The sequence below is a fragment of the Typha angustifolia genome, chromosome 7 (genome assembly GCF_048772165.1).
Source record: "Typha angustifolia cultivar Huaian chromosome 7, ASM4877216v1, whole genome shotgun sequence".
Classification (NCBI taxonomy): Eukaryota; Viridiplantae; Streptophyta; class Magnoliopsida; order Poales; family Typhaceae; genus Typha; species Typha angustifolia.
The window spans coordinates 3310454-3337477 of NC_133245.1; the positions used below are offsets into that span (position 1 = coordinate 3310454).

The 27024-nt window shown below is 41.3% G+C and overlaps 5 protein-coding genes across 7 annotated transcripts; 3 read left to right on the forward strand and 2 right to left on the reverse strand.

Annotated features, from left to right (window-relative positions):
* Positions 1 to 1635: 1635 nt before the first annotated feature.
* Positions 1636 to 3582, forward strand: LOC140762966 (strigolactones hydrolase CXE15-like). The gene has a single exon (XM_073100962.1). The coding sequence runs from the start codon at positions 1876 to 1878 to the stop codon at positions 2851 to 2853; it is 978 nt and encodes a 325-aa protein (XP_072957063.1). The 5' UTR covers positions 1636 to 1875; the 3' UTR covers positions 2854 to 3582.
* Positions 3583 to 7969: 4387 nt separating this feature from the next.
* LOC140762929 (myosin-binding protein 7-like) lies at positions 7970 to 11847 on the forward strand. Its single transcript, XM_073100916.1, has 3 exons — positions 7970 to 9475; positions 11333 to 11379; positions 11467 to 11847. The coding sequence occupies exons 1-3, from the start codon at positions 8300 to 8302 to the stop codon at positions 11594 to 11596; spliced, it is 1353 nt and encodes a 450-aa protein (XP_072957017.1). The 5' UTR covers positions 7970 to 8299; the 3' UTR covers positions 11597 to 11847.
* An 868-nt stretch (positions 11848 to 12715) lies between these two features.
* Positions 12716 to 14537, forward strand: LOC140762396 (uncharacterized). Its single transcript, XM_073100169.1, has 2 exons — positions 12716 to 13235; positions 13994 to 14537. Exons 1-2 carry the CDS (start codon positions 12909 to 12911, stop codon positions 14462 to 14464), a joined length of 798 nt encoding a protein of 265 aa, XP_072956270.1. The 5' UTR covers positions 12716 to 12908; the 3' UTR covers positions 14465 to 14537.
* Positions 14538 to 15512: 975 nt separating this feature from the next.
* On the reverse strand, positions 15513 to 19061 carry LOC140762395 (uncharacterized). The gene has a single exon (XM_073100168.1). It carries the CDS (start codon positions 18773 to 18775, stop codon positions 15689 to 15691), a length of 3087 nt encoding a protein of 1028 aa, XP_072956269.1. The 5' UTR covers positions 18776 to 19061; the 3' UTR covers positions 15513 to 15688.
* A 186-nt stretch (positions 19062 to 19247) lies between these two features.
* LOC140763068 (uncharacterized) lies at positions 19248 to 25810 on the reverse strand. 3 transcript variants are annotated; one of them, XM_073101103.1, is made up of 15 exons: positions 25639 to 25810; positions 25284 to 25442; positions 25078 to 25151; positions 24890 to 25010; positions 24664 to 24740; positions 24388 to 24568; positions 24113 to 24312; positions 23362 to 23579; positions 23178 to 23273; positions 22001 to 22119; positions 20744 to 20845; positions 20532 to 20641; positions 20374 to 20461; positions 19846 to 20045; positions 19248 to 19724 (listed from the first exon to the last, which is right to left on the reverse strand). In XM_073101103.1, the coding sequence occupies exons 2-15, from the start codon at positions 25386 to 25388 to the stop codon at positions 19520 to 19522; spliced, it is 1896 nt and encodes a 631-aa protein (XP_072957204.1). In that variant the 5' UTR covers positions 25389 to 25442; positions 25639 to 25810; the 3' UTR covers positions 19248 to 19519. The 3 variants fall into 3 exon arrangements, with proteins under 3 accessions (XP_072957204.1, XP_072957203.1, XP_072957205.1); XM_073101102.1 differs by having other exon boundaries at positions 24878 to 25010; XM_073101104.1 differs by lacking the exon at positions 19248 to 19724 and adding an exon at positions 20140 to 20217 and having other exon boundaries at positions 19910 to 20045; positions 24878 to 25010.
* Positions 25811 to 27024: the final 1214 nt, after the last annotated feature.

Sequence of the window (27024 nt, forward strand, 5' to 3'; positions counted from 1 at the left end):
ATCCGATAAAATTACGATGGTCTTCTATCGTTATGCATCTCTGTAAACTGTTACAGAAACAGCCGGATGCTATGCTTTGCAAATCAAACATGTATGCAAATTTTTTGAGGGTGGATGTGTATTTAGACTTGCAAGAAACCTTTGGATGCATTGGTGAGAGGTTAGATAGAAGGGTTTGCTAGCTCTAATTCAGTAATCTAGTAGCTTAAACAGAGAATTATATGCAAACGTAGGCAAAGTAGATGAGAAAGGATGTCGATTAACAAACCACTCCATCGTACGGCGAGAAACTACCTAAGTATCTTCATGCTCGAAGATGGTTCAAAAAAGCTTGTGCCATTAACCTCATCAACCACTGGAAATAAACAAAAAGGAAAAACCCAAGTATCCTAATCCTTTCCCTATTTGTTCAAATATAACACACCCAATCCTTTCTATTTAATCAAATAGAAAACTCTCTATTTTATAAAACTCAGCTAAAAAAAGAGTGAGATTTATGTTAGTGGCTTGGCTCAACTGCTTGACTCGGTTGATAACTCGATGATTTAATTGACATGGAGGAGTAGAATATATAGATTTTAACGGTGTTTGATTCGAAATAATTATTCAGTGAAGCACATGACATGAACTTAAACTAAGTAGTTTATTATATTGACTAAAATTTGGCGAGGCATAAGTGACTCTATATTTAAAAATGATTGACTTTTTATTTAACTCATATCTAATCTTTAAACTCATGAATAATAATAATAATTATTATTATAAGGTGAAAATGAGATATAATAAAGTAAATAAATTGAATGAAGTAACTCTTTTTAAAGAATAAAGCTAAAATAAAAAAGTAAAACTATTTTTGGTATATAAAGAAGTTATTTATTTGATTTTTTTTTACAACTAAACATCAAGAGCATATAAATTTATGAAAGGAACTAATTTTCCACTTTCTAGTAATTAATACTCCCTAAGTGAGTGTCAAAATGATGCATTTTATTATAGTTAAATTTTTAAATATATATTTGGAATTTAGTGCACCAAATTAAATAGTATTTTTTAGGTTAATATAGCCAATCAAACCGTCCCTTAAAATAATTGCTGAGTTAACAATCATTTTATCTTTGGAAATTTTATATAATTACCATTGAACCCTTTTAAAATATTATACCCGTCACTATATTTTTCATAATATAATAATTGCCACAAAATTATCATTTTATTAATTAAATATAATGAATCATGATTAAAACATAACTTAGATCTAAAAATATATCTTACCTTTGTATAAATTATTAAAAATAATTTCAAAACTACCAAATATTATACTCAATACTATAGTACAATAAAAATTATCCTATATTATATGAGATACTTTTTTTTAAATAATCTGTTAGGAATATTTGATTAGAAATTAACTATAATTATAAATTAAAAAATAGTAAAAAAAAAAGATATAGCAATGATTATGATATTTCAAAAATATAGAGCACCCGTAGCCTCTTGGCAATGCACAATAATTTTATATATTACTTTTATTTCTACCACACCTAACATCCTTATATATACTATTTTCCAATTGATTACAATATGCAGGCCGAGTGAGGTGAGCAAAACGGGTCAAACCCACCAAACGTAAGCGGTCATACGTTACTGAAAGTTCTTTCCTACCAAAAGAAGACTCGATTCCACGTAATGACTGAGGATGGCTCAACTAATTTCTTCGCACGCAAGTAAAATCCTTCCCCGCAGGCTGCAGTCATAGCGTAATTATTTTGTCAACAATAACTACCTGCTTCGATGACCTAACAGCAACCAGTGTATTCTATATACCTAGAAGACAGCCATAAAATCCCCTTAGCTTACAGTATTACCACTACCACCATGGCCTCCTCCTCGCCGTCTGCTCCCTACGTCGTCGAGGAGTGCAATGGCTTCTTTCAATTCCTCAGCGATGGCACCATCGTCCGCTTCCCGGAACCCATCTTCCCCGTCGCTATCCCTGAGGACTTCCCCGTCGACTGGAAGGATCTCCTTTTCGACCCGAACCACGGCCTTTACCTCCGCCTCTACATGCCGCCTGTCGCCGCCGGCGAGGATAAGCTCCCGCTCCTCGTCTATTACCGCGGCGGCGGCTTCTGCATCGGATCCCGCACGTCGCCCAACTTACACGCGTGCTGCCTCCGCCTTGCCTCCGACCTCCACGTCATTGTCGCCTCCGTCGACTACCGCCTCGCACCCGAGCACCGCCTCCCCGCCTCCTTCGACGACGCAGCCGCGGCCCTCCTCTGGCTCCGCGACCAATCGGGATCCGACGCGTGGCTGTCCGAGCACGCCGACCTCAGCCGCGTCTTCGTCTCAGGCGAATCGGCAGGGGGTACCGTGGCGCACCAGATGGCGCTCCGGTTCGGCCGAACTGGTCTGAAACCGGTTCGGCTCCGCGGGTTTATTTTAGTGATGCCGGCGTTCGCGGGGGAGGAGAGGACAAAGTCCGAGCTTGACTGCGAGGAGGGCGCTGTGCTGTCCCTCGAGCAACTTGACCAGTTCTGCCGGCTGTCGCTGCCACCTGGCGCGACGAGGGACCATCCATTATGGAACCCGTTCGGGCCGGACAGCCCGAATCTCGAGGCGGCGGATCTTGCGCCATTGCTGGTGGTGGCGGCGGAGCGCGACCTATTGAGGGATCGATGCGTGGAGTACGCGACGAGGTTGAAGGAGATGGGGAAGGAGGTGGAACTATTGGAGATCAAAGGGCAGGAGCATGGATTCTTCGTTATTAAACCATGGTCAAAACCGGTCGGTGAGATGGTCCGATTTATTAAGCTGTTCATGGATGAGTTCGGAAACAAATCTGACGAATAACACCGACAAAAGGGCGACTTATGAATAGAATGAGAAAGAAATATCGATTTATTTTCCTTGATTTCCAGTGTGGAGGGGCCGAGGGGGAGAACATTCTGCAATACTGAAAACCTTTTTTTTCTTCTTCCTCTTTTTTAGTGACGGAAGTCCGTAGACAATAATAATAAACTACATTTTTAGTACTTTTTCGACCGTCTCTTGGAAATACAAGCATTACGGCCTTTATTTTTTGCCACCATATACGATGACATTATTTCAAAGGTCGTGATGACGGACAAACCAGAAACCAAGGAAACGAATTATCCAACAATAAGAATAGAAGATAGATTCCAACAAGCAACCATTCAACCCGACTCGCTTCCGCACCCGTCCATGAACCGCTTTATTTCTCGGATCATCTCCCGGACCGAGCCTTGATCGCGAACAACTCGTGCTCTTCTCTCCCTTGCTCTCCAGCAGCTCCGCCTTCAACCTTGTCGCGTACATACGTCGCGCTCGTATCCTTCAGGAGGTCGCGCTCAGCGGCAGCCAAAAGGTTCGGGCCCATCTCGCCACCTCGAGATTCGGGCTCTCCTGCCCGAACGAGAGTTCGGACGGCAGTGCCATCTCTGAGGAGTTGGAGGAATTAAACCATACCAATCCTCAAAAAACGTGGGAAGCAGACGAGAGGAGGAGACAGAGGAGGATGACATGGTCTAGAATAGTGGCTTAATTCCTGTATTATGATTCGACTAATTAACTATATCAGTGTTTTTCTTTTTGGAACAATGATACATATCCCAGACTTTTCTTTTTTTTCCTTCTTCTTCTTCTTCTGCGAATTAAATTTTTTACTTGTCGTGATAAGGTGGGGCCTCCGACTATACTCACAGTCTCACTAGTGATTGGAGAGTCCGAGCCGCAATCCAACGGCTTAGCTTTTGTCACGAGGACGATGGTTTCGTAAATCATGGGCCATGTACGGCGGGCTTTCTATGTGAAGACCGGACCGGCCCAAGATAAGATTTGGCACATCCTGGAACAAGGCTTAGTGGGCGTCCCCTCCTCTACGAGACTACGAACAGCTAACAAAGTGTAGTTGTCTTTGAACAGGTCAGGTTTACTTACATGCCTAATAAAAAGGAAATGGATGCCAATAAAAACTATTATCATTGTTCTTTATTATGTTTCCCTCATGAGCTGTCAGCTGTGTCCAAAGAAGAAGGTAGCCGTTTATCTTTCGGTGGGTCGCCTCCCATTTTGTTGATAAGGCCGAGTCCAAGTAGACTGCAGAAGATCGCCTGCAATTTTTTATGCGCCAATTTTGCTACAGCCTTACTTGGCAGTTCATAATTCGCTCTAGGATTCGACTCGTGGAATTGATAACGGAGACGATCAGCTCCCTAAGTGGCCAAGTCTATGATCGTTTTGGAAAAAAATAAATAAAAGAAGATATCAATAACAAATACTTCCATCTCCTGGCCACTATTAGAAGGCGAAGAAACCAGATCTCCGGAGTGTTTGATTCCACGGGCATCTGGGTGCAAGAGCAGGAGGAGGTAGAAAGGCAGTTCTCGGCCTTCTATAAGGAGCTATGGGATGTGGATGCTGGCATCAACCATTCTACGGTAACTTGGCCTGAACTGCCAGTTTTATCTGCGGAAGAAGCTCAGCGGCTAGAAGGCCAGGTGTCCCGAGAGGAGATCAAGGCTGCATTGTGGAGCCTACCTCGCGGGAAAACACCAGGACCGGACGGTTTGCAAGTGGAGGTGTACATACACTTTTGGGATGCTATGGGAGAAAGCTTGGTTCAGGCGATTAAGCGGTTCTTCACTGCGGCTGCCCTACCCAGACGGTGGGGTCAGACCTTCATCACGCTCATCCCCAAAGTTGATCACCCAACCCAGGTGCAGGAGTTCAGACCCATATCGCTCTGCAATGTGGCTTACAAGATAATAGCCAAGATCCTTGTCGGTAGGCTTAAACCTCTGCTCCCGAAGCTGGTAGGAATGGAGCAGGCGGCCTTTGTGGCCGGACGAAGTATTGTCGATAACACGCTGGCGGCCCAAGAGATGGCACACTCGATGTGCTCAGACAAGAGGTCACCTCCGGTGATGATGGCAAAGCTGGATATGGAGAAGGCCTACGACAGGGTGAAATGGGAGGCTGTCATGGAGACCATGGCGCGTATGGGCTTCCCGGTGGCATGGAGAAGATGGATATGGGCCTGTATCTCGTCTCCTAGCTACGCGATCCTGATTAATGGCAAACAAACTGAGTGGATTCAGCCGCACAGAGGTTTAAGACAAGGTGATCCCTTATCGCCCTACTTATTCATATTGGTATCCCAGATACTGTCTGGGTTAATCAATCAGAAAGTGAGCAGTGGCGAGTTGAAAGCTTTCCAGGTTGGAGATGTGCGGATATCCCACCTTCTGTATGCGGATGATCTGCTGATTACTGCACAGGCCACGTCGGGTAATGCGGACTGCATCCTTGAATGCCTTAGTCACTACGAGGCCATCTCCAATCAACGGGTGAACTTCCAGAAGTCGGCGCTGTATCTGCCTACCTGGTTGCAAGATACTCAGCGCCAGGAACTAAGTGGTAAACTCGGACTCCTGTGTGCGTCACTTCCCTTCCTCTACCTGGGGGTGCTCATCTCTGGCAATCGAGTTAAGGTCAGGGAGCACCAATTCCTGATCGAGCGGGTAGACAGGAAGCTGGCGAACTGGAAGAAAAGTGTGTTGTCGATGGCAGGCCGCTGTACGCTCACCAATGCTACTCTACTAGCAATTCCGACGTACTGGCTAGGAAGCATCTGGCTTCCAGACTCGGTGCTGGACTCAATAACAAAGAGGGATAGGTCTTTCCTATGGGATAAGGCCAACGGTCGAGGAATGCACCTGGTTAGCTGGGAGACGGTGAGCAAACCTAAAGAGGAGGGTGGCTTGGCGATTAGAGACCTTCGGAAGGCCAGGACTGCTCACCTAGGCAAGCTAGCGCTGAAGGTCTTGAACCAAGAGGAGGTGCCATGGATAAGACTGCTAATTGCTAAATATGGACAGCTGAAGCCTTGGAACAGGTTTGAAGGGCGACAGGTTTCATGGCTGTGGAGGGCGATCAATGGTGTGGCTAGAAGTCTGAAAATGGGATTCAGGAAGTTGATCGGCAACGGATGTACCACAAGAGCGGCGACTGAGCCTTGGATCTCAGTGGTTCCTTGGAATAGACAACCAAGAATTATGGGAAACTCTCTGCTGGATGAGAGAATCAGAGTGGAGGAAATCTTGGACCGTCAAAGATGGAGTAATGGACGTATTATCCGCGAAGCCAAGGAAGAATTGGCTTTCGACATCCTGTCGTTCCAAGCAGGGTGTCACAGCTCTGAAGATAAGTGGATTTGGTGGCCTCATCCGATGGGTACGCCTACAGTGAAGTCGATCTACTCCTTCATCAGTCCAACAGTGGTGGACGCCTGGCCGGGATGGAAGGTGATATGGAGACTCCAGGTAGCGCCTAGGGTCAGAACCTTTGTGTGGAAGCTATCTTGGAGAAGGTTACCCACAAACTCGATGCTGGCTGCGCTTGGGCTGGGATACGAGGCGGTCTGTGGGTTATGCAGAGTGCACAACGAGACTATCAACCATCTGTTCTTCACCTGCAGGTATAGCCGAGAATGCTGGAAAGTGTTCCAGGGCTGTGTCGGCAGTAGGGAAGTCCAGGTGGACGAGAACTGGGTGAACTCTATATGGCAGGCGGACCGGCAGAAGGATATGGAGGTTAAGGCCAAAGTGGCAACAGTTCTTTGGATGATCTGGAAGCAAAGGAACGTGGTTACCTTTGGAGGGGAGAAGCTAAGTCCAAAGGTGGTTATCCGGAAGGCGCTAGCCATGGCCAGTGAATATGCTAGGACTGGCAAGGCTCCTATGGAAGCGACGACTAGGGGAAGAGCCAAATGGAAGGCTCCCGATAAGGGATGGGTGAAGCTCAATATAGATGGGAGCTATGACCGATCGAAACCTCAGGGCGGTGTCGGAATGGTGCTCCGGGATGAAGTGGGCAAGCTGTTACAGCTTGCGTGGGAACCGTGTCCTAGTATTGAAGCCATCTACGCGGAAGCATGGGCGGCGAGGTTTGGGCTCAGCATGGTGGACAAGGATTGTCAGCTCATCCTGGAGACGGACTCCGGCGAGCTTGCCAGGTGCCTTCGAGGCGAATCGAGCCCGCCGTGGTGTATTAGGAATATGGTTGACGAATGCAAAACCCTGTTGAACGAGTGCAGGGGGTGGAGTGTTTCATGGGTGTATAGGGAGGCCAATAGAGTGGCGGATTGGGCAGCTCATCGCGGGATGATGGCTGGGGCCACGGCTTGGCTGGCGCTGGGGGAGAATGTTCCTCCAGACCTATGTAATTTATTGTGTACCGATTCCCGGGTTAGTTAGCTAACCTGGGTTAAGTTAGCTGAATGAAGCTCTCCAATTTCAAAAAAAAAAAGAAGATATCAATAACAACCAAATTAAAAGAAAAGGAGGAAAGCTTGATTACGAAAGGTGAACAAATTAATTTATAACAGCAGGATCTGCGGAAGGAGATGAATTTTTCACAGGAACAGAATAAGGACAGCCGAGAGTCGGAATAACTCGTCCTATATATCCATAGATCTATAGAGTTTTTGACCAAACTAGCCCTTCTTTTTTCTTTTTACTGAAATAGATTATTTTTTACTGTAGCTTTAATAAAAAAGCTACATTAATTAGTGATTTTAAATATGCTAATTATTTCAGTATTTTTATTCTTAAGTAATCTTTTTCTTAACTACTGAAAGATTAAATTAAAATTATATTATATATATATAATGCTAAATTAATCGGCATTTTAGGATAAAATAAAAATGCTGAATTAATTAGTATTTTTGTTTAGAGATAAAATATTAGTTAATTTAATATTTTTATTAGGATTACAGTCAATTGTGCCTTATTTAGTAATATGATTGAGGAATAATCTATTTCAATAAATATAAATTAGAATAGGGTTAGTTTGGTCAAAAAAACTCTACATCCATCCGTCTTTCGCTTTTGTAGAGGAGAAAGGACTAAGGAGGGAGACGTAATAATATCTCAAGGGTCGCAACAAACACACGCGTTAGTCACAAAAGAACAAAGACGAGGATAAAAAGAAGAAATTTAGCTTTCAAAACCCTAGTTTTCTTTTTTCCGCACCCAATCCGCTCCCTATTCAACGGGAATCCCCTCAATCTTTCTTCTTCTCTTCATCGATTTCTTTTCAAATCCAACAGTTTTGTAGCTACTCCATCCTAATTCGCGGGAATTCCTTCAGCTTTGCTTGTTTTCTTCTTCTTCTTCTTCTTATCGTCCGGGAGGAGGAATCCAGCGAGATTGGAAGTAGAAAAGGGAGAGCAAGAGGGATCTTTGGTACCTCTTCTCTTGGATGCTCCTTCCCGACCATGGATCAGGTCACCGCAGGAGCTTCCCTATGCCTCTGCTCCTGCCCCTTCTGCTGCTCCTCGTCCTCCACGTGGCGCCGATGCGTGAAGCGCAAGCTCGATCCGGAGGCGCCTGCCGCGTGGCCGCTGTCCGACGTGGCTAGGGTGGTGGTCGAGGACGAGGTAGCGGCGCTCAGGGAGGCTGTGGCGAGCCAGCTTGAAACGATGCAGGAACTTTCCGCTGAGCTAGAAGAGGAGAGGAACGCGGCAGCATCAGCAGCGACCGAGGCTATGTCGATGATCCACCGGCTCCAGCGCGAGAAGGCGGAGGTCACGATGGAGGCGCGGCAATTCAAGCGTTTCGCTGAGGAGAAGATGGCCCATGACCAGGCCGAGATCTTCGCTCTCGAGGACCTGCTATTCAAGCGTGACGAGGCCGTTCAATTCCTCTCTTATCAGCTCCAAGCATACCACCACCGCCTAGAAAGTTGTGGTGTCGCGCCCCCCGACATTGATGCCCTTCAATTTGAAGAACCCGGTTCCCCGTCATTTAACTATCCTCCTCTCAAGTGCGAGGAGGACGACACTCATGGCGGTGCATCTGATCGTGATAAGCATCCATTTGAGGAGACCCCACACGCACCAGAGTATTTGCGGGATTTGGAGCAGAGGATTATTCAACTTGAGAATGATTCCCCGCGCAGCGGTGCGGTGATGGAGAAGGGTGTGGTGGATAACCAACATGAGTTAAAGGACGTAGAGGACTTTCCTATTGCAGCAGACCGGGAGATGTCAGGCTCTGGGGCAGGATCTTCTGAGGAAGGAGAGGATTTGCCAGTGATGGTCGACGGTCATGTATCTGATGCTATAGGTGATTGTGACGATTCGAGCGACCGTGTGTACGTGATTGATTCGGTGTACAAGGAGTCAGAAGTTGGGGTGGTAGAAGAGTGTTCGGGGTCACCAATGGAGAAGAAAGTAGTAGAACCTGATATAAAGAAATTGTACATGCGGTTGGATGCTCTGGAGGCGGATAGGGAGTCAATGAGGCAGGCGATTGTCTCAATGCGGACTGAGAAGGCACAGCTGGCATTGCTGAAGGAGATTGCTCAGCAGCTGTGTAAGGAGGTGGTGCCGGAGAAAAGGACCGTGAAGAAGTCTTTTGTTGAAAAATTGCCAATCATAGCAGCCTTTAAGGTAATTTACTGGATTTTACTTATATATGTCTTTGAATTGTCAATGTGTCTTGGGAAGTTAAAAATTATGTTGTCATCAATCTTGGAAATGTTTGGATCTTATTACTTTTTAGGAAACGGTAATTTGGTTTAGAAATTAGTGACTAATGAAGTATGTCTTGTGGCAAAGCTGATACAAAATGCTATATTCTAGAGGTAACTGTCCCAAAAATGTTAAGTAGACTTGGGTAAGAATGCAGTCCGAGTGATGTTCATCATATCAGAATTGCCTACTGTCCTCTTTGTTTTCTGAAATTCAAGCTTTAGGTGCTTCTAGCCATTATGGTCTGTGATTGTTATCTTAACTTTTGCGCTGGTTGACTATATTGCGATATCTAGCCATTATGGCCTAGATATGTCAAGAAGCTTTAAGTAGGGGGAAGGTCGGTCCAGTTGCCAGGCTCACAATTGAAGATCTTTCACTGCTATGCTAGACTTAGTGATAATTCAAACCAGTTAGATAGTTTCTTGAGGATGAGGACAAATTCGAATCTCTATATGTTTCATAATTCAGCTGTCAACCTGAGCTTGAACTTCACAATTCTATCCTCAATCTCCTAAAATAAAAGCAGTATAGGGAGTTCTTAGATCAACCTATTTTGTGGTAGCAAGAAAGAACCAACATTCTTCAAGGTCACAATGTATTGCCATTTGTCCTATATAAGTCAGAAATCTAAGCTTCATAATGAGAAATGATGTTGGGGTACTCCAACAACAACAACAACAACAAAAAGTTGTACCTTATACCGGTTAAATTTGAGATTAGCGAGGGAAAATATTAACTCGATCTTCTTAATTAGTGGTAAAAGTAGTTCACTACCTTATTCATCTCATTTACAAGTTTTGGCTTGTCTGAGATTTATATACTTTACATAATGCATAAAATGTATTGTGCCATTGATATGATATCAACACGGTTCAACATAGCAAAGATGTTTTACTGATATAACATCTCATGGTATCATTCAATATTAATCTATTGCATGGTAGATTTGTTTGAAATTTTAATCTGTCATTTAGGTCCCTGTACACGATTATTTGAAATCTTCTGCTTAAGTGACTTTAGTTTGTAAATGTAACTTAGGATGAACTTTCTTCAACTGTTGCACTTAAGTTGAATAGAAAAGCTCATAGCAGTGTTTGTTATCGCTAGTACTTCTGAGCAAGCAAAGTTCTTAGGATTGCAACTTCTTGACTTCTGTTTTGCACTTTGAATTTTTCCATACTGTTCCTTTGCATTATTCTTACGTTAATTTTACAGAACGTCCATGCATCTATTGTATATGAGTATGGCACTCATTTGGATGTTGTTAGTGGATTCAATTTATTTGACATAGGAGCATGTGTTTCGGGGGCCTCCTTATATAATTCAGAAAAGGCTTCTGAGTTGCAAAAATGAAGAATTTATACCTCCTTTATACTTAATCTTTTATACTTAAAAATTACAATCAGTTTTTGCATCCTGTCACTACATTGTCATAGTCTCCACTCCATTTTTTTTTTAATCTTTATTGTCTTGGCATTTGATGCTTTGATGTACTAATCGAGAGCAATTGGAATAGAAGTTCTAAAGGTGATTTTTTTTATTTGATGAAATTGGTATTTACTTGAGTCTGGAATTTATCATCACAATTTGTGTCGGTGCAGCACATTTATTTCTGAAAATGTTGAAGGTGATTACTCTTTTTTTTTTTTTTTTAATCCATCAGCACTGATGGGAAGTAATTCTTTGAGTTCCTAGTCTTTTGTGCTGCATCATGTAACTAATTTAGGCTATTATTGTCAAACGCAAACTAAAGTTGCTGTTTTTTTTTTACAGTGGGTCCTGTCTTTTATCTTTTGGAGAAAGAAAGTATCTCGAAGCAGGTAGAGGAGTGAGACAGTTTTAGTTTGTGATATTGCTTGTATTTGTAAAATGTGATGGTACTTACAATTTCTTTGGACATTTTTTAGGTACACTTTTGGGTTATCGAATAACAATGTTGGGTTATTGCTGATCTTGGACAAGTCACCACAAGTGGGCCAGTGGAGATGTCTTTCAAGAACACGACGGACAACCGTCTCCCACTGTCCTTGTTCCTAAAGCAGATATCCTCATTAATATTATGTAGATCATAGAAGCAATATTTGCTCATGATATTGTGTTTGCAGATGCGATTCTCTTTTTCTCCTTACATTGGATTTTTCAGCGAGCCTGTTTGTAACTTTTTTTAACTCTCTTTGTACTCATAATTTGTTGCTCAGGCTTGGAGAGCTGTCTCATGGTTCATGAGTAAAGCTGCAGCCTTGTATAGATACACTTTGATTTGTTGAATTTGAGATTGACGATTGAAATTGTGATTGCTTTACCTTTTCTCCGCTTATTGCTTTTGCAGAGTGATGTTTTAAGTCAATGTTACTACCATTATTGTTATATTTTCCCCGAATATTCCGTACGAATCTTGCAAGTGTACTGCCATAAATTCTCTTACTGTCAGCATTATCTCTTCCTTCTATCCTTTTAATTGACTGGAGGTCTGGTCACTGTTGTTTGATTTATTAATTAGAGTAAGTACTCTAAGCGAGATGAACAATAAAAATGGCCAATCCTCGAGATACTTCACTCCAAATGGACTTCAAAGATATCTTTTGTTTTCCTTGTAATTCTTACATGGACTCTTCCGTGCGTTTACTATAGTGAGGAATTACCTTGACGAGAATCAGATGCATGTTTGAAGCTTCGATCTCGTGGAGTTGAATATTAATTAGGACACTAAATGGACTAATCCGTATGAGCTACAATAAAATTCCTGAACTTTTATTTATCTTTAGGCAAAATCTTTTACTATCCCTTTTAAATTGTCTACCTTGATTCTAGAGTTGTAATTGCCGTTTTGCTCAGTATAAATCAGATGTTCTTAATTCGTATATAAACTAACAGAACGACCAATTTAAAGAAGAGAGAGACAAAAATTGGACATATAAATTGATAAAATATCGATAAAAATCTGAATTTTTTTATTATGAATAAGAGAGAAAAATAAAGAGGAGAAAAATAATATTAACATACTACAAGAGCATAAATTTAGAGGCCGATTTAATTTATATGATCGACACTTTGATTAATTTTATTTAATTAGGAAAGAGGAATTAGTTTATTTATTAAATTATCTGCTGTGAAATAAAAGTCCGTGGTCTGAGTAAATGCAGGCAGGTGAGGTGGTGCTGAGATGTCGCTCGTCGCTGTACACTTGTCGGCCATCGCATGCCGTTCTTTTGCTGCACACGTGTCGGAGCTCTTCACCATTCGATTATTCCTCGGTTTTCATGCTTCTCTTTATTAAACCCTCCGAGCATCCACTCTCCGTCTCCTCCCTCTTCTTCCTCTTTCTCGATCCCTATCTCTATTCCTGGATATGTCGATCTTATCCGGCTTCCTATTCCCGCCTCCGCCTTCGCTGCTCGTGATGGCCATGTCCGCCGTGAGCGTGACCTCCCTGGCGTACTCTGGCCTCTCTGAGATCGCCGGCAAACACCTCAACTACTCCAAGTTCTGGGACGCCGGTCCTTCCAAGGGAGGGGGGAACATTCGCCTCTCCAGCCGGAGCGGGATGCTTCTCCTCTACACTCCCGCCCTCCTCGCCGCTGTCGCCTCGTTCGCCGTCCCCGGAGTCGTCGTCGGCACGAGGAGCCGGCTCGTCAGCGCCGCGCTCGCCATTCACTTCCTCAAGAGAGATTTCGAGGTTAGCTCGATTCTGACTTCGAATGGATAAATGGGTCTCTTTTGAGCATCCGTCCTCTTGATTTGTAGTTTATATTTCTACTGTTGATTTGAATATAAGACCTGCACTATTCGGTCGTCCCAATTAAAAGTTAGAGAGAGTTTCAAAACATCAAAACTCGTTTAATTGGTGTATATAAAGAGTTATCTACGTTTGGACGTGTGATCCATTTATCCCATAACTGAGAAGTTGGTAGGCTATTTTATCACACCATGGGGATGTTTGGAGTTTAGGAAGTTGAGAATAAATTTATTTTTAATTATTATTTTATGTTAAGAAGTTCTTTTCTTATGTTTGGTATGTTATTTATAAGTAAAGGAGAGTTATGCACCAATCAAACACCATCAAAAGTGTTAATTATATATAGATAATGAACTATAGCTTGTTTTAACTTTAACTTTGACCCCCTCAGGCCTCTTTTGAGTTTTTTTCTTCTTCTTCTTAAAACAAAAACAAGATAATCCTTATAAGTTTTAAAATTAATCACTCGATAAACAGCCATAACACTTGTTTAAATTGTCCATCACATTTGCCGTGGCTACTTATCTATTTTCTCTTTTATTTTTAAGCAGTAAAAAAAAAAACTAAACTGTGTGCTAATTAAATGCATGAGTTTACTAATCATTTCTATTCTTATTATTCTACACGCTTCTACTGCTTAAAATGAGTAATAACGCAAAGCTCTACTACGTCTTTCCCCCTTTGATTTGGATTTCCAGGTGCTGTTCATTCACCAGTACAGTGGGCAGATGATCCTTGACTCGGCTCTGCTAATCTCCTTAAGCTACTTCGCCAACACCGCAACCATGATCTATGATCAGTATCTTACTCAGGGAATGTCGGAACCAGCCATTGACATGAAATATGTAGGGGTGATTCTTTTCCTTGTCGGAATCGCCGGCAACTTCTACCACCATTTCCTCCTATCGAAGCTCAGGAAGCAGGGGGAGAAAGGTTACAAAATCCCCAAAGGCGGTCTTTTCGAACTCGTAGTCTGCCCTCATTATTTATTCGAAATCATCGGTATAGTTGGAATTTCCTTGATCTCTCAAACAGTGCAAGGATTATGTTTCACCTTTGGCACAATATTGTACCTGGTGGGTAGGAGTTATGCCACCAGGAAATGGTACCTCTCCAAGTTTGAGAACTTCCCTCAAGAGGTCAAGGCCTTGATACCCTATATTTTCTAGTGAATGAGGAGGAGACCTCAATGTTGTATGAATTGTGAACTGTGAGCTGTTTTGCTAATAGGGCATTTTAGGAGTCTTGTTGCCATTTTTCTCAACAAAAAACTAAATAAATAAAGAATACTGAATTGAGTACCCTAAAGATTGCTGCCATTGTTATATCGAAGCAACATCAAATTGACGAGTTCTGTTAGGATATCAAAGGGAAGAAATAAAAGAGTGATGCTATATCTACATACAATCCTATATGTTGTCTGACTACATATTGTCATAGTCTTTTAAAACTTGGAGAATTGGAGGTACCAGATATGTGTTCTTCAAAAGTTCTACCAGTGAAATACTATTCAGCTATGCTACTATCAGTAAAATATGCTTAGAATTACCAGTTCTGAAGAAGAGGAAGGTAAAAGAAATGACAGGAACCATAGGCATGCATATGCCATCAAGCTTACCAAAAAAAAAATGTCTATTTATTTGTCTATGTTGTTGAATGAACACCAAGTTTCCCCCCAGAAATCCATCTCAGTTCCTTTTCTACATAAGAGAAGAAAATTAATTAAAGCACACAAAGTAGTAAAAAAAAGAAATCACCTGCATAATGAGCATCCTCCTTGTAGGTCAAAACAGTAGAAATGCTGAAAAGAAATCATGATGCTTTGTGTTTCATTAACCTTGTAGATGAAGGAAATGCTGTGCTGTATGTGCATAAGAACTATCATTTACTACCTCATCTAGAATCAAGTCAACCTTCATGCCTGAAGGAACTTATGGTAATATGCTGGAGGATTAATTAGCATAGACAAGCGGTATAAAATATCACAGGTCGTACTTTACCATATCAAACAGACAAAAGAAAAATTAAAGAACATCTATACAGTTATCATGAAGTGGTGACATCTAGATACTATTTTTTTAAATGGACTGGAATACAAATTCCAATAAGAAAAAGTTCAGCTTGAAGGAACAAGAGAGAAAAACTAACAAGTAAATGCAAGCTGTCTGTCTATAGCTGTGCCATTTATATCACGAAGAATATCATAAGAGGCAAGTATGAAACCTCAAGGAATTCGAATAAATAATTTCAGTAGCAAAATTGTATTGGGTGAAGCATAACTCCACATTTAACCATGCAAGAGATTTGAGCTTCATTTGGATTACAACAGGAATTTCTTTTGCATCAGCTTATAAAATAAAGAGTGTGTATGTATGTGAGACACTAGTATACAGTCAAACTTTCCTGGCAAGCGTCCTCTGTTTTGTTGCATGCTGCACAACTTTCTCCTCCACAGGTAGGCCTTTCCTTCGCCTGACAGAATTCATAAGCTTCCTAGCCATGTTTGGTAGGACACTAGAACCATCTCCAAATTCTTCGATCTCTTCCTCTGTCTTTGGAACAAAAAACGGATCTTCGGGTATTGTTTCCCAATGGCTGAGAACAAGTAGTGCACTTGCTGCACCTGAAGTCCACCTTCTAAGCTCATCAGCAAATCCAAAGCTTTCAGCAACTGGTACATAGGCATGCACAGTAAACAATGGAGACCCTTCTTGCATCTCTTCTTTTAGCACTCTAGCGCGCCTCCTTGCGAGAACAGCATACATGGCACCTAAATACTCTGTTGGTGTATTCAGCTCACCGAAGTACATTGCTTCAACAAGCCTCGGCTTGTTTTGGAGCACGGCTGTTCTACATGCCTCCTTCACAGCTGTCATAACTTGCCCACTGAGGATGCCATACTGGTCAGATGGCTGAGCAGCTTCAGAACTGTCTGGAAAAATATACGTCTCCACAACGAATGCAAGACCCCACATAGGTTCATCGCATAATGGGCCAGCAGCTGTGGCTAACTGAAACCCTGAAACAATGCTACTTTTAAGAGAGTCAGCTTCCGCAGAAAGTGATTTTATCTCTTGTGTTGTTGCTTCAACATTCTTAGGACTATTGTTAGTTTCTACATCAGAATCACCAGGAAACTCCAATATTCTAGAGACATGACATGAGCTATTTATAAGTGTAACACCTACACCGTTGCTGGAATTCGCAAACTCATTCACTTTCGGATCTGGTGCAAGAAGGATATTTGGGCCAACCTGCCCAGGGCCAAGGGACCACATCCTTTGAAGATATTGAAACCATGTCTTTCTGTACTTGTCGACCCTTTCTTTATCGATTTGTCCAGAAATAGATTCTAAATCACTTTCAATTGCATCAGTCATGCGCTTTTGAAGGGTAGCAATAGAATCAGCAGCATCTAGAGAAGTGTGTGTATCCAGTCTTCTCTTTATAGATTTCCCTTCAATGATATCTCCAAGCACATCAACACTTTCCTCAAGAACTTTTGTGAGAGCACCAGGAAGTTTCAAGATTTTAACCCTCACAAGACACCTTCCATTCGGCGTGGTTTTCTCAACATACTCAGGTAAGGCCTTGGAATTCTCTATGAAATCAAAACTTTCTCCTTCGATGGTCTCCTTAAATGAGACCAAGGGAGGTGAAACTTCCAAGCTAACCTTGGCAAATCTTTCCTTCAAATCTTTTATACATCTCTCCAAATGGACCTCCCCTGCAGCTGCAAGAACCTGCTCACCTCTAGAAGAAACTGTAATCTCAACAAAAGGATCTGCACGATTAAGGAGCCTCAACCCCCTCATGAGTGCACCCATGTCTCCAGGATCTGAAGGCTCGATCGCCACCCTGAGCATGGGCGACACTTGGAACATCAAACTTGAGAAAGGCCAACAATTTATTGTCGAGGAGAGAGTAGCACTTTTCAATATATAATGCCCCAAACCTTGAATAGCAACCAGATTGCCGGCACTAACAGAGGAAACCGGTTTCAGACCTTGACCCATCATCAGATACAATGATTGGAGTTCCGCTTCCTGCACATGCCTCTGCATTGATTCTCTTTTCAACGGATCATACAAAGCAGAAAGCACAAAAACCTTCTGCCCTGAATAGAGAACCCCACTAAAAATCCTAGCAAATGCTAAAAAGCACTCATCTGATTCCCCAACTCCAGCATCACCAGTATGATGATTATTCAAAGTTTCACCATTAGGGCCCCTTTGTGGGAGCATCTTAAATGGAACAGCAAACATTTTCGACACAAATGCAACACATGGAGCATTATCACTAGAATCACAGACCTCAACACACTTCCTGACATGCTCCGCTTCAGCAACTACATCGGATCCCACCCCAGCATCATCCACCAACAACTCTCTCTTCGGTAACAGGCGAGGAATCCTAAACGATTGTGCAGCAATAGGATCTGGCATGCACTTAACCACCATTGACAAGATTGCATCCGACAATGGGAGCCATCTGCTCATGACGGCCTGGAGCACAGCCTTCGGATCCCTATTCTGCAGCTCTCTTGCCGGGATAGACAAATTAAATGATTTAATGACCTTCTGGAGCATTCCCTTATCCCCATCTGTCTCCAAAGCCGCCTGATAAACCTGCCACAGAGGCTTCAGCACAAACTGCACAAACATCGGCTGTGGATCCTTACTGACCCCCTCCATCCCCTTCTTCCCCACAATCATTCCTTTCTTCGTATTGTAATACCGGGGCCCCCACAGCCCCTTCACCAATGCTGTGGCGCTCGCCCCAAGCTTCGACGCATAAATCTCTGCAAACTGCTCGATGCAAAAACCCCACCCATCCAATGCGCAGACGAAAGCGACATTCCCCTTCTGCGGCTGGAATGCAACCTCCTCGTCATCCTCCACAATTTCCTGATCCGTATCCCCAGTTGCGCCAGCAAGAAGCGAATCGACATCCGACAGATACTTCTCTGATTTGTAAGCACTGACGATTCCATTCACTTCATGCACAATTCGCTGCAATCGGGTGTAAGCCTCCATGGGGGTCAATTTGAGCTCGGTAATTAACCGGTCAATTTTATTCAAAACCAAGCAAGGCGTGAGCTTTTCCACCCAGGCTTGGCGCAGGACGGCGTGGGTCTGGATATGGACGCCCTCGACGGCGTCGACGAGGACGACGGCGCCGTCGGACAAGCGGGCGGCGGTGGAGACCTCGCTGCAGAAGTCCATGTGGCCGGGGGAGTCGATGAGGTTGATGGAGTAGTCGCCCTTGAAGCGGAGGGAGATGGATGAGCTCTTCATGGTGATGGCGCGGCGCTGCTCCTCGTCGAGGTAGTCCATGAAGCGGAGCCGGCCGGCGAGCTTCGGGTGGAGGACGCCGCCGCCGCACGCCGCGATGAGATGGTCAGCGAGGGTGGTCTTGCCGTGGTCGACGTGGGCCAGGATGCAGATGTTGCGGATCTTACGGCAGGTGGATTCCGACATCTTGACGAAGATATTGGATGTAGAGTGGAATTCTTCTGGTTTGGGAATAAAAGCAAACAGGCGGTGGGCAACTGCGATCAGAAAAAGGAAGTTGGCGGCGGCGGGGAAGGTTGGCGTTTGGGCTCTTTCCTGTGGAGGATGAGAGGACAAAGATGGATCGTATGCTCCCTCGCTTTATGGTCCAATAAGAGCTGATGCATATTAATATCAAGGTGGGAGAAGAGAGAAGCTTTGCTGCAGATGCTGCTGGCTATTAGGGTTCACAAGCCTTGGCCCTCGGTATGGAAGCAAAGATTGCTTAGATTTACAGACGATGTCACGTGCTATGCACGTGAATTGAGGGGTGTCGTTATTAGTTTATTTATTTTTATTTTTTGTTATTACTTCTTCCTTTTCCCTAATCCTTTTTTCTTCTCTTTAGTTTTATTTGTACGTAACAGCAATAATTTACGAGTTATGGGATACCATAAATTCTCAGTCTCAAAAAAGTTGAACAGCATAAGAAATATAAAAACACGATAAATCTAAGTAAATGATTACAAGTCCCTCCAGAAGAGGGTGAGAAACTTGTTTCTCAAAAATTGAACCCCATTACAAGATATCTAAGTCATATTTTGCATGTGTTACAAAGCATACGACTCTGGCAGCCAGAAGAGTAGATCCATGCAAGAAAAGAACCTGTATAGTTGATTGGTAACTCCCAATGCTGTGACAAAACTCATAGATGAGTTGTGCAAGCAATACTCATAGATGAGTTACGTGAGCCATATATGCACCATTGCTGTACGTGAGGCGCCTTACTGACGCAGAGCTCAAAGCAGGCACCAAAATGGCTCCAGGAATCTCGCAGGCATAGCCACCGTCTGAGGAAGGCTTGTCTGAATCAGATCGTTTGCAGATCGAATCTAAAGCGATGTTTAAGCCAATAGATAAAGGCTCAGTTGCGAATCTACAAGTGGCACAAAATTGCGGAAAGAACAAAAAAGAAGAAAAAAAGAAGAGAGAAGTTGGTTAGAAGCAGACATATGTGATAACCTGAATATGGACTAAAACAAAGATTGATTGCATACATGGAGTCAAAACTCTTCCCATCTGAACTCATTGCTGCACAGATTCCACAGACAACCCATGGGGGAAGAACAGTGTCCTTTATTTCAATACTATAACAAATACCACTGGCAGAACCAACAACAGATTCTGATTGCTCTGAACCAGATCCATTTGAGGAGGGAATAATCGCATCTGCTCTTCTCATCTCTTTACATTTCACCTGCAAGCGGATGTTTAACATGTCAATAGCAATATAAGGATGTTCCATCGAAGATTTAGGACTGTTCAAGAATTGAAAAGATTTGGACTTCTACCAGGTAGGCAGTAGGTCCATTCTTCTACCACATGGGCGCTACTTGAAGTCATTTTAAGGTATTTACTTGAACATAATACTAACATTTCCAAAGACAGAATTTTATCATTCAGTTGAGATGGTGCTATTACTTCAAGAAAGCAACATAATTAGGAATAAATGGGACATTAAAATCATCATGACTGGAAAGCAATATACACATATAAGACAAGTAACTTGAATTCTAAAAGCACACCTCTGGAACACAGAGACAAGCATTTCTGAAGGCCACAGGTGAATATAGTACAGGAACATCAACACCACTAAAATAATTCAGGAAGAACCTGCAGGAAAATTCTGTCAGCAAAAGTGGATGGCATTGAATCAAGTCTAGAGCTTTAACAAGAGTAGTACCTATAGTTTAACAGAAAATCATATAATGCATGAACACTCTTATTCCCAGTAAATGACAGGAGCGACTGAGGAGAGTTGTCCACATCAGCAAAAGAATCCAAATGGAATGTCTGCATTGATGAAAAGCCAATCATCAGCTTGGTTTCACAACCAAACACCAGAGAGTAAACTGATGAGGTCAAGAAAGAAAATAACGCACGTAAAGATCAAACCTGGCCCAAATTTTGCTTCTCAATTTCTGAAAGTTCAACCAGGTCAGCTTCAGTAGCTTGTTCCACTTCAGCATGGCAAAGAGGCATGGAAAAATAAACATCCTAGTTTAAAAATTAGAAGATAAAATTATCAGATTAAATGACCAAAAGAACAAACAATACAAAGATAATAGCACCAGGAGATTGTAGCTTTCTAAAAAAATTCCAAGTGTAGAAATTAGAAATGAAGACTGCATAAAAGCTCTTAACAAGTGGAAGCATGTAGCGTGGCCTTTCCATAGACATTCTCCCAGTGAGTTCATTCATTTTGCTGAGTATCTTTATCTATTTTATGTACCCACTTAAAGAAAAGAAGAATGCACCTAAGTCTATGTTGTCAAATTCCACAGCTTGGTTTTACGTTCTCCAAATCATCTAACTCAAAAAAAAAAAACAAAGAATGTAAGAAAAAAATCCACATGTTTCCGTAAATGACCAGTAGACACAATGGACCTAGAAAGTAAAGTAACAATATGGGATATGCCAATTTACATAGTTATGCTGCCCAAGATAATCTAATATTCTAATGTCTCCTAAAGCATCTTTTCACACTTCTATGTATCAAGAACGAAAATTAACACATAAAAAGAAAAAATAAAAATCCTTAAAATCATTGGTCACGACCTTGCATATAACTGCATATCAAAATTTCTTGGTCTCCAAAGCCTAGTTGGAACCCAGATTTTCCCACAAGATTCCACCTACAAGAGAAACTCTTGAAGACACCATGGAGCATGATGACAGCCCAACCATAAATCTACGTGGACCAATTTTGTTCTTGTCCTCACAATAGCTGCATACTAGCTACCAGACTAATACTGCTACATCTGATTTTTCAACCAGCTGTCAAGAAGACCACAAAGTTCAATGATAAGGAAAGACTTTATCTAACATAAAATTTAACGGAGAGTAAAGCCAAATGGACTCATGTAGCACCAGATCACATCGTGTATTCCATTTTAAACTGATTCCTACCTAGCAACATATCAACTTGATAATAAGATGCAATGTGAAATGAAAGAGTAGACACATGGCATGACATGCAACATGCATGCTTGGCTGCAGAGAGAACAGCCAGGACTATGAACTCATTGATGTAAAATCATTAACTTATTAGACTTAGTTGGACAAATTCCTTAATTGCAACTGTAAAATTATTAAGGATATACAAAGATACTATGAAAGAAGTTGGACAGAGAAAGTACAGGAACATCTTACATTTTTTCTGAGCAAGGATCGTAAACCACGTGTAGATTGTGATAGATATGCATTACAAGAGCGCTTATTTTCCAAAACGTCGCCACCAATAAAGAGTACCACAAATTGTGAAGTATAAACTGTAACCATCAAATAATCATGACTGATTATATAAACCTAGCAACATAAAGTGATCTATTAAATAGGTTATTAAAATGACAATGCATGCATAATGTACAAACAGAAAAGCCTTTCTCAATAAGTTGTTCATGGAGGGACCAATCAAAGCATGGCAATTGTGCTGTAATTTAGTCGTGCAAGATACTGTACTACACTTGAGAAAACGGTTAAGGATGTTAGTAGACTAAAATACAAGTTCATGTCTCATTTTCATATATACCTTAATGGTCGCGATCATAGCTTCTTAAGATGCAGAATCCAAAGTAGTGAATGTAAAGCTGAAGATTAAATTAGGTAGCAGCTAACTACATGATCATGTCTACAAAAGCTATTATTCCTGGACTCTCCCAAGACATATCAAGGCTGCAGAAATCAAGTGAACCAGTGCCAGTAAAACTTCGTCATAACCATTTGTTTGGTTTCTTGAAATTTGAGCATGATCATTCTTAGGCTACAAAATTACAGTAGAAAATTAAAGCAAGTAAGTTCTACACTTGTTATTTCCCTGATTAATGCTTTCTCTTTCATTTGTAAATTTTTACATAAGTTTGAAATAACTTTTATTTACACCTACCTTTCACGTCTTCAATGTGTGGTCCTTAGCTACTCATGTATCACAGTTGACTTCTAGAAAAAGTGGTTTCTCACTGTCGAAGATCCATTACACAACTTCGATGGACTTCAAATTTGCAATTTAAGGGAGAAAAGGTGTGAAAATAATATGACATAATTCCATCACATGCTTTTCTTCTATTATCACCAGAAACCAACAGCTAAATGTTTCTTTTTAAAAGAAAGTCACCAGATGCCCAGCTTCATTAGAAATTTTAAAACAGAAGTAAACCACCCTATATCATCCATAGCAACATACAGCAAAACCAACAGCTAAATGTACATATACAAATAAGACTAAATGACCACTGCCAGTGAGTTATATAAATGTTCCACTTGTTACAAGTCTAAACAGATTTAGACCAAGAAAATAAAACAGGAAGATAATTGAAATGGAAGGAAATACCATAGAAGATACTTGTCATGTTCTTTCTGAGCATATAATAAAGACTCTGAAATGAATCCTCCCAGTCCTGCTGCCTTTTAAATAAAAAGTCCTTTTCTACATATAGAAACCCAAAGAGAGAATTACCTCTCATGTTTCACTGGATACAAAACCTGACAACACAAAAAAAATGGGGCATAATTACCTCCCCTCGTGGTTGATGAGGCCATAGCAGATATGATGGAAGGAGGAAGTGAAGATTGAGGATATAACCATGACTGTAAAGCCTCAGAAAATAGTACTTCGGTTGTTGCATTATGACCACTTAATGAGCAGCCAAAATTTTGACCTTTGTTATGACAGAACTGAGAAGTGAATTTGCTTATGCCAGTGGTAGCTGAATTTGCGCTTATCCTGTGACACCTAATAATTAAAACATTTGACATGGTTATATCCCAGACCTTTTAACAAAACAATCGTAGTTTGATAAGTATAGTACATCATCAGAATGTTCAGATTGAAATAGTACAGAGTATACTCATAAAGTGCTTCACAAGACATAATATGCAGGCTGAATAACATAGGCAATTAGAATAATAAGAGAATCGGGGCAAAGGGCAAAGCATCAAATACAGGTAAGTCTTTCAACCTCTTAACATGGTGATGTGTATATTAACTCTGCTAACTCCTATAAACAACATTACAACCTCGAAAAAATAAAATTCACAATATTTTGGTTTCACTCTGCTATTAAGTAGCCAAGTGTAACAAAGATTCCTAACCTAATACAAGAAGATAATCCTAATGAACCAATGAGAATAATTACATCACAATAGCTAAAACACAAAACAAAACAAGCAGAATAAGCTCTACATCTATCAGAGGAAACCCCATTATCATCAGAACAGACATGGAATAAAATAACAATATTGAAAATGCCAGTTCTATACACTTACCACTTCACTGAGGATGATGAGATTAAACGCAAGGTAGTTTTTAATGTAAAATCGAAAGGAGCTTTATCTCCTGGTATGTGAATTTCAGAGGGGTAAATATTGGACGAAATTGAAGGAACATCACCAAGTCTTCTAAAAGAGTCAGCCACAGAAGAAGCGACAGGAACTTCACGAGATACCAATCCTTTAAGTGCTTTTGCCTATCAGGAGTTTTGCAGCATAAGCTAAAGTTACTTGACTGCAAATCACAAAGATCAGGCTAGATATGAAATTACCATATCAATTTTGGCAGAGTCAGCCAACTTCTCATCTCCGAGATGAAGCTCAACAACATTACGCAAGGCATTCTGGCTACATTTCTCAATCTTTCTAAAATCTTGATCTCCACTGTCTTTAAGAGATGCATCAGAAGACTCCAATTTATTAAGAGTGCCTCCATTAGTACTAGATAGGGCACTGTAAGGATCATTAAGAAAAGAAACAAGTAATATAGGAAAAGATAAACACATTTTATGGATAATGAACTAGTAATGAATAAATTAAAAGAATACCATAAATCTGAGGGACCCTTAATTGAAAAGCTGGAAGCAGCACCATTATTAAGGTTTTCACAGATAGTCGAAGAATCCTGCTTTGGCGAGGTATGGACAGCAGTTCAATAAGGAAAACCATAAACAAGATACTCTTAAGTTAACCTTCACATTTCTTATATATGACAACCAATGATACTAAGCTAGATGAAAAATGACAACTAAGGTTACATACCAAATCTCTAACCGTGGATTTTTCCTTTCCGTAGAGTACTCTGCACCTCTCACTGGACTTCTTGACAGGATACACCTCACTAACACGGGTATTTATGTATTTAGGAATCTTTGATGCTTCTGGTTTCCTAACCCTGGCAGATAGAAAAGCAATCAGCAAAACCTAGAACGGAGAAAACTATGATCATCGCAAAACGCTACCTGTCAACGGCCACGAAACTCGGCAACTCTTTCTCGGCAAGCTTTTCACCAGTCCTTCGCTTCAACTGTTCCCCCTGCCATGGGTACACGCACAAAATAAACATGCAGTTCTAATGTACTACGTCACAACCATGCTATGGAACTGAGATGCTTCTATCAGGGGATTATGCTCATAGAAATGGAAAGAAGAATGTTAAGAAGAATACTCGCAGCTCCGAGGGAGTCTTCCTCTTCATCTTCACATCTGATTGGAGTCTCCCTAATGGAAATCTATTGAGTGAAGAAGATTCAAGGACAGCCGCCTTTGCCATACTAGCCAAAGCTTCTACCGACGCATCTCCCTTCCCGCCATCAGCACTCTCCTCCTGTGGCAAACACCGAACATTACAGTCAACGAAAAGAGAAAAAAGAAAGACCTTTGGATATCAATCTCCCATCAAACGAAAGGATAACGATTAAACAACCCTAATAAACCACGAACCTAGTTGATCGGGATCCAAAAGAATAAAGTAGGAATATACATGGAGGAAGAAGAGGAGGAGAGTGAGAATTCGAAAAAACCTTGAGATCTTGATCGATCGGGAAGGGCAGTAATTCCCGCACCGGAGAACTAGGCCTAGATCGAGAAGGATCTCGATGGGGAGTTGGAGAGAGAGAGAGAGAAGGCGGCGTTTGAAAAGAAGGGGAAATGAGAGCGGCAAGGGAAACTGTGAAATGATGCGGATTTCGCCCTCTTTTTCGGATTTGGGATTTTTGAACGAGAGAGGTTTCCCTCCGCCAATATAATAATCTCACGACCGTCGCTTTTCTAACGGCGTCCGTTAATGAGAACGGCAAATTCTTTTTGGGTGCTTCTACTATCTATTTGCCATTGCAGGCCCATTTAATATCAAAACTGCCACTATTTTTTTAATATAATGTAATTACCAGTAAAATTATTATATTCTTTTTGAAAGTATCGTTCCATTAGTCGACAGTTATTAAACATTCTAAACTTTAAAAGAAAAAGGAGTTGTCTTTTCATAACCGTCGTCTAAAATATTCTACAAATATTCTTCAAAATTAACTAAAATAATATTTATGAAAATAATTTCAATGATTCCAATGATGGTTATGTAATAAACTTTTTCTTTTTCATTATGTGATTAGGTTTGGATCGACGTAAATTTTGATATTCATTATCACTTTCATAAATTTCATACACACATTTTAATTTTTATTCATGAGAATGATGGGTAACAAAAAATAAATTTATATTCAATCTGACAGCATTTGAAATGTCAAATTAGAAACACAACCATCAACCATCATGGACTATTTATCCTCTTGAAAATTTATTACCAACAACTACTTGGATAACTACTTGTTAGACGGTCTTCTCGGTTGAATTTTCTACCTTTAATTCCTCATCAAACTATGAGAAAAATAATAAAAGACGGCTGTCTTTTAATTATACGATCAAAGACCTCAGTTCAGTTATTCGCGAGGTCAAAAAAGCTGCCGATAAACTTACAAAATTGTGCATATAATTTATAAGGAAAATGCATCCAATAATGGCGAGAACAAACATTATATACATACTAATAATATTAAGACAGAATTGGATCAATATGTAATGGAAACGCCCAGATTAACTTCATATTTCCCACGAGCCATCACAAGTCAACTACAATTTAAGCAATTAATGGTTGAGCTCTTGAAGAGATGGTGCTTCAAATGTTTGGAGAAGATGAGAAAGAAACTAGGCTATATAAGAAGGCAGTGAAGATGCCGCTTGATATTGACCCAGTGTGAGGATCAGCGGATCTTCGACCCGGGAATTGAATTCACAACCTCTTCTAGCCTCGGTCTCGGTGTGATTAAAATCGGGGTTGTTTGCAAACGAGGACGATGAGGAGGAGGACGTGGATCTGCCTGTCAACTGTTGCACCACGCTCCGGAAATCTT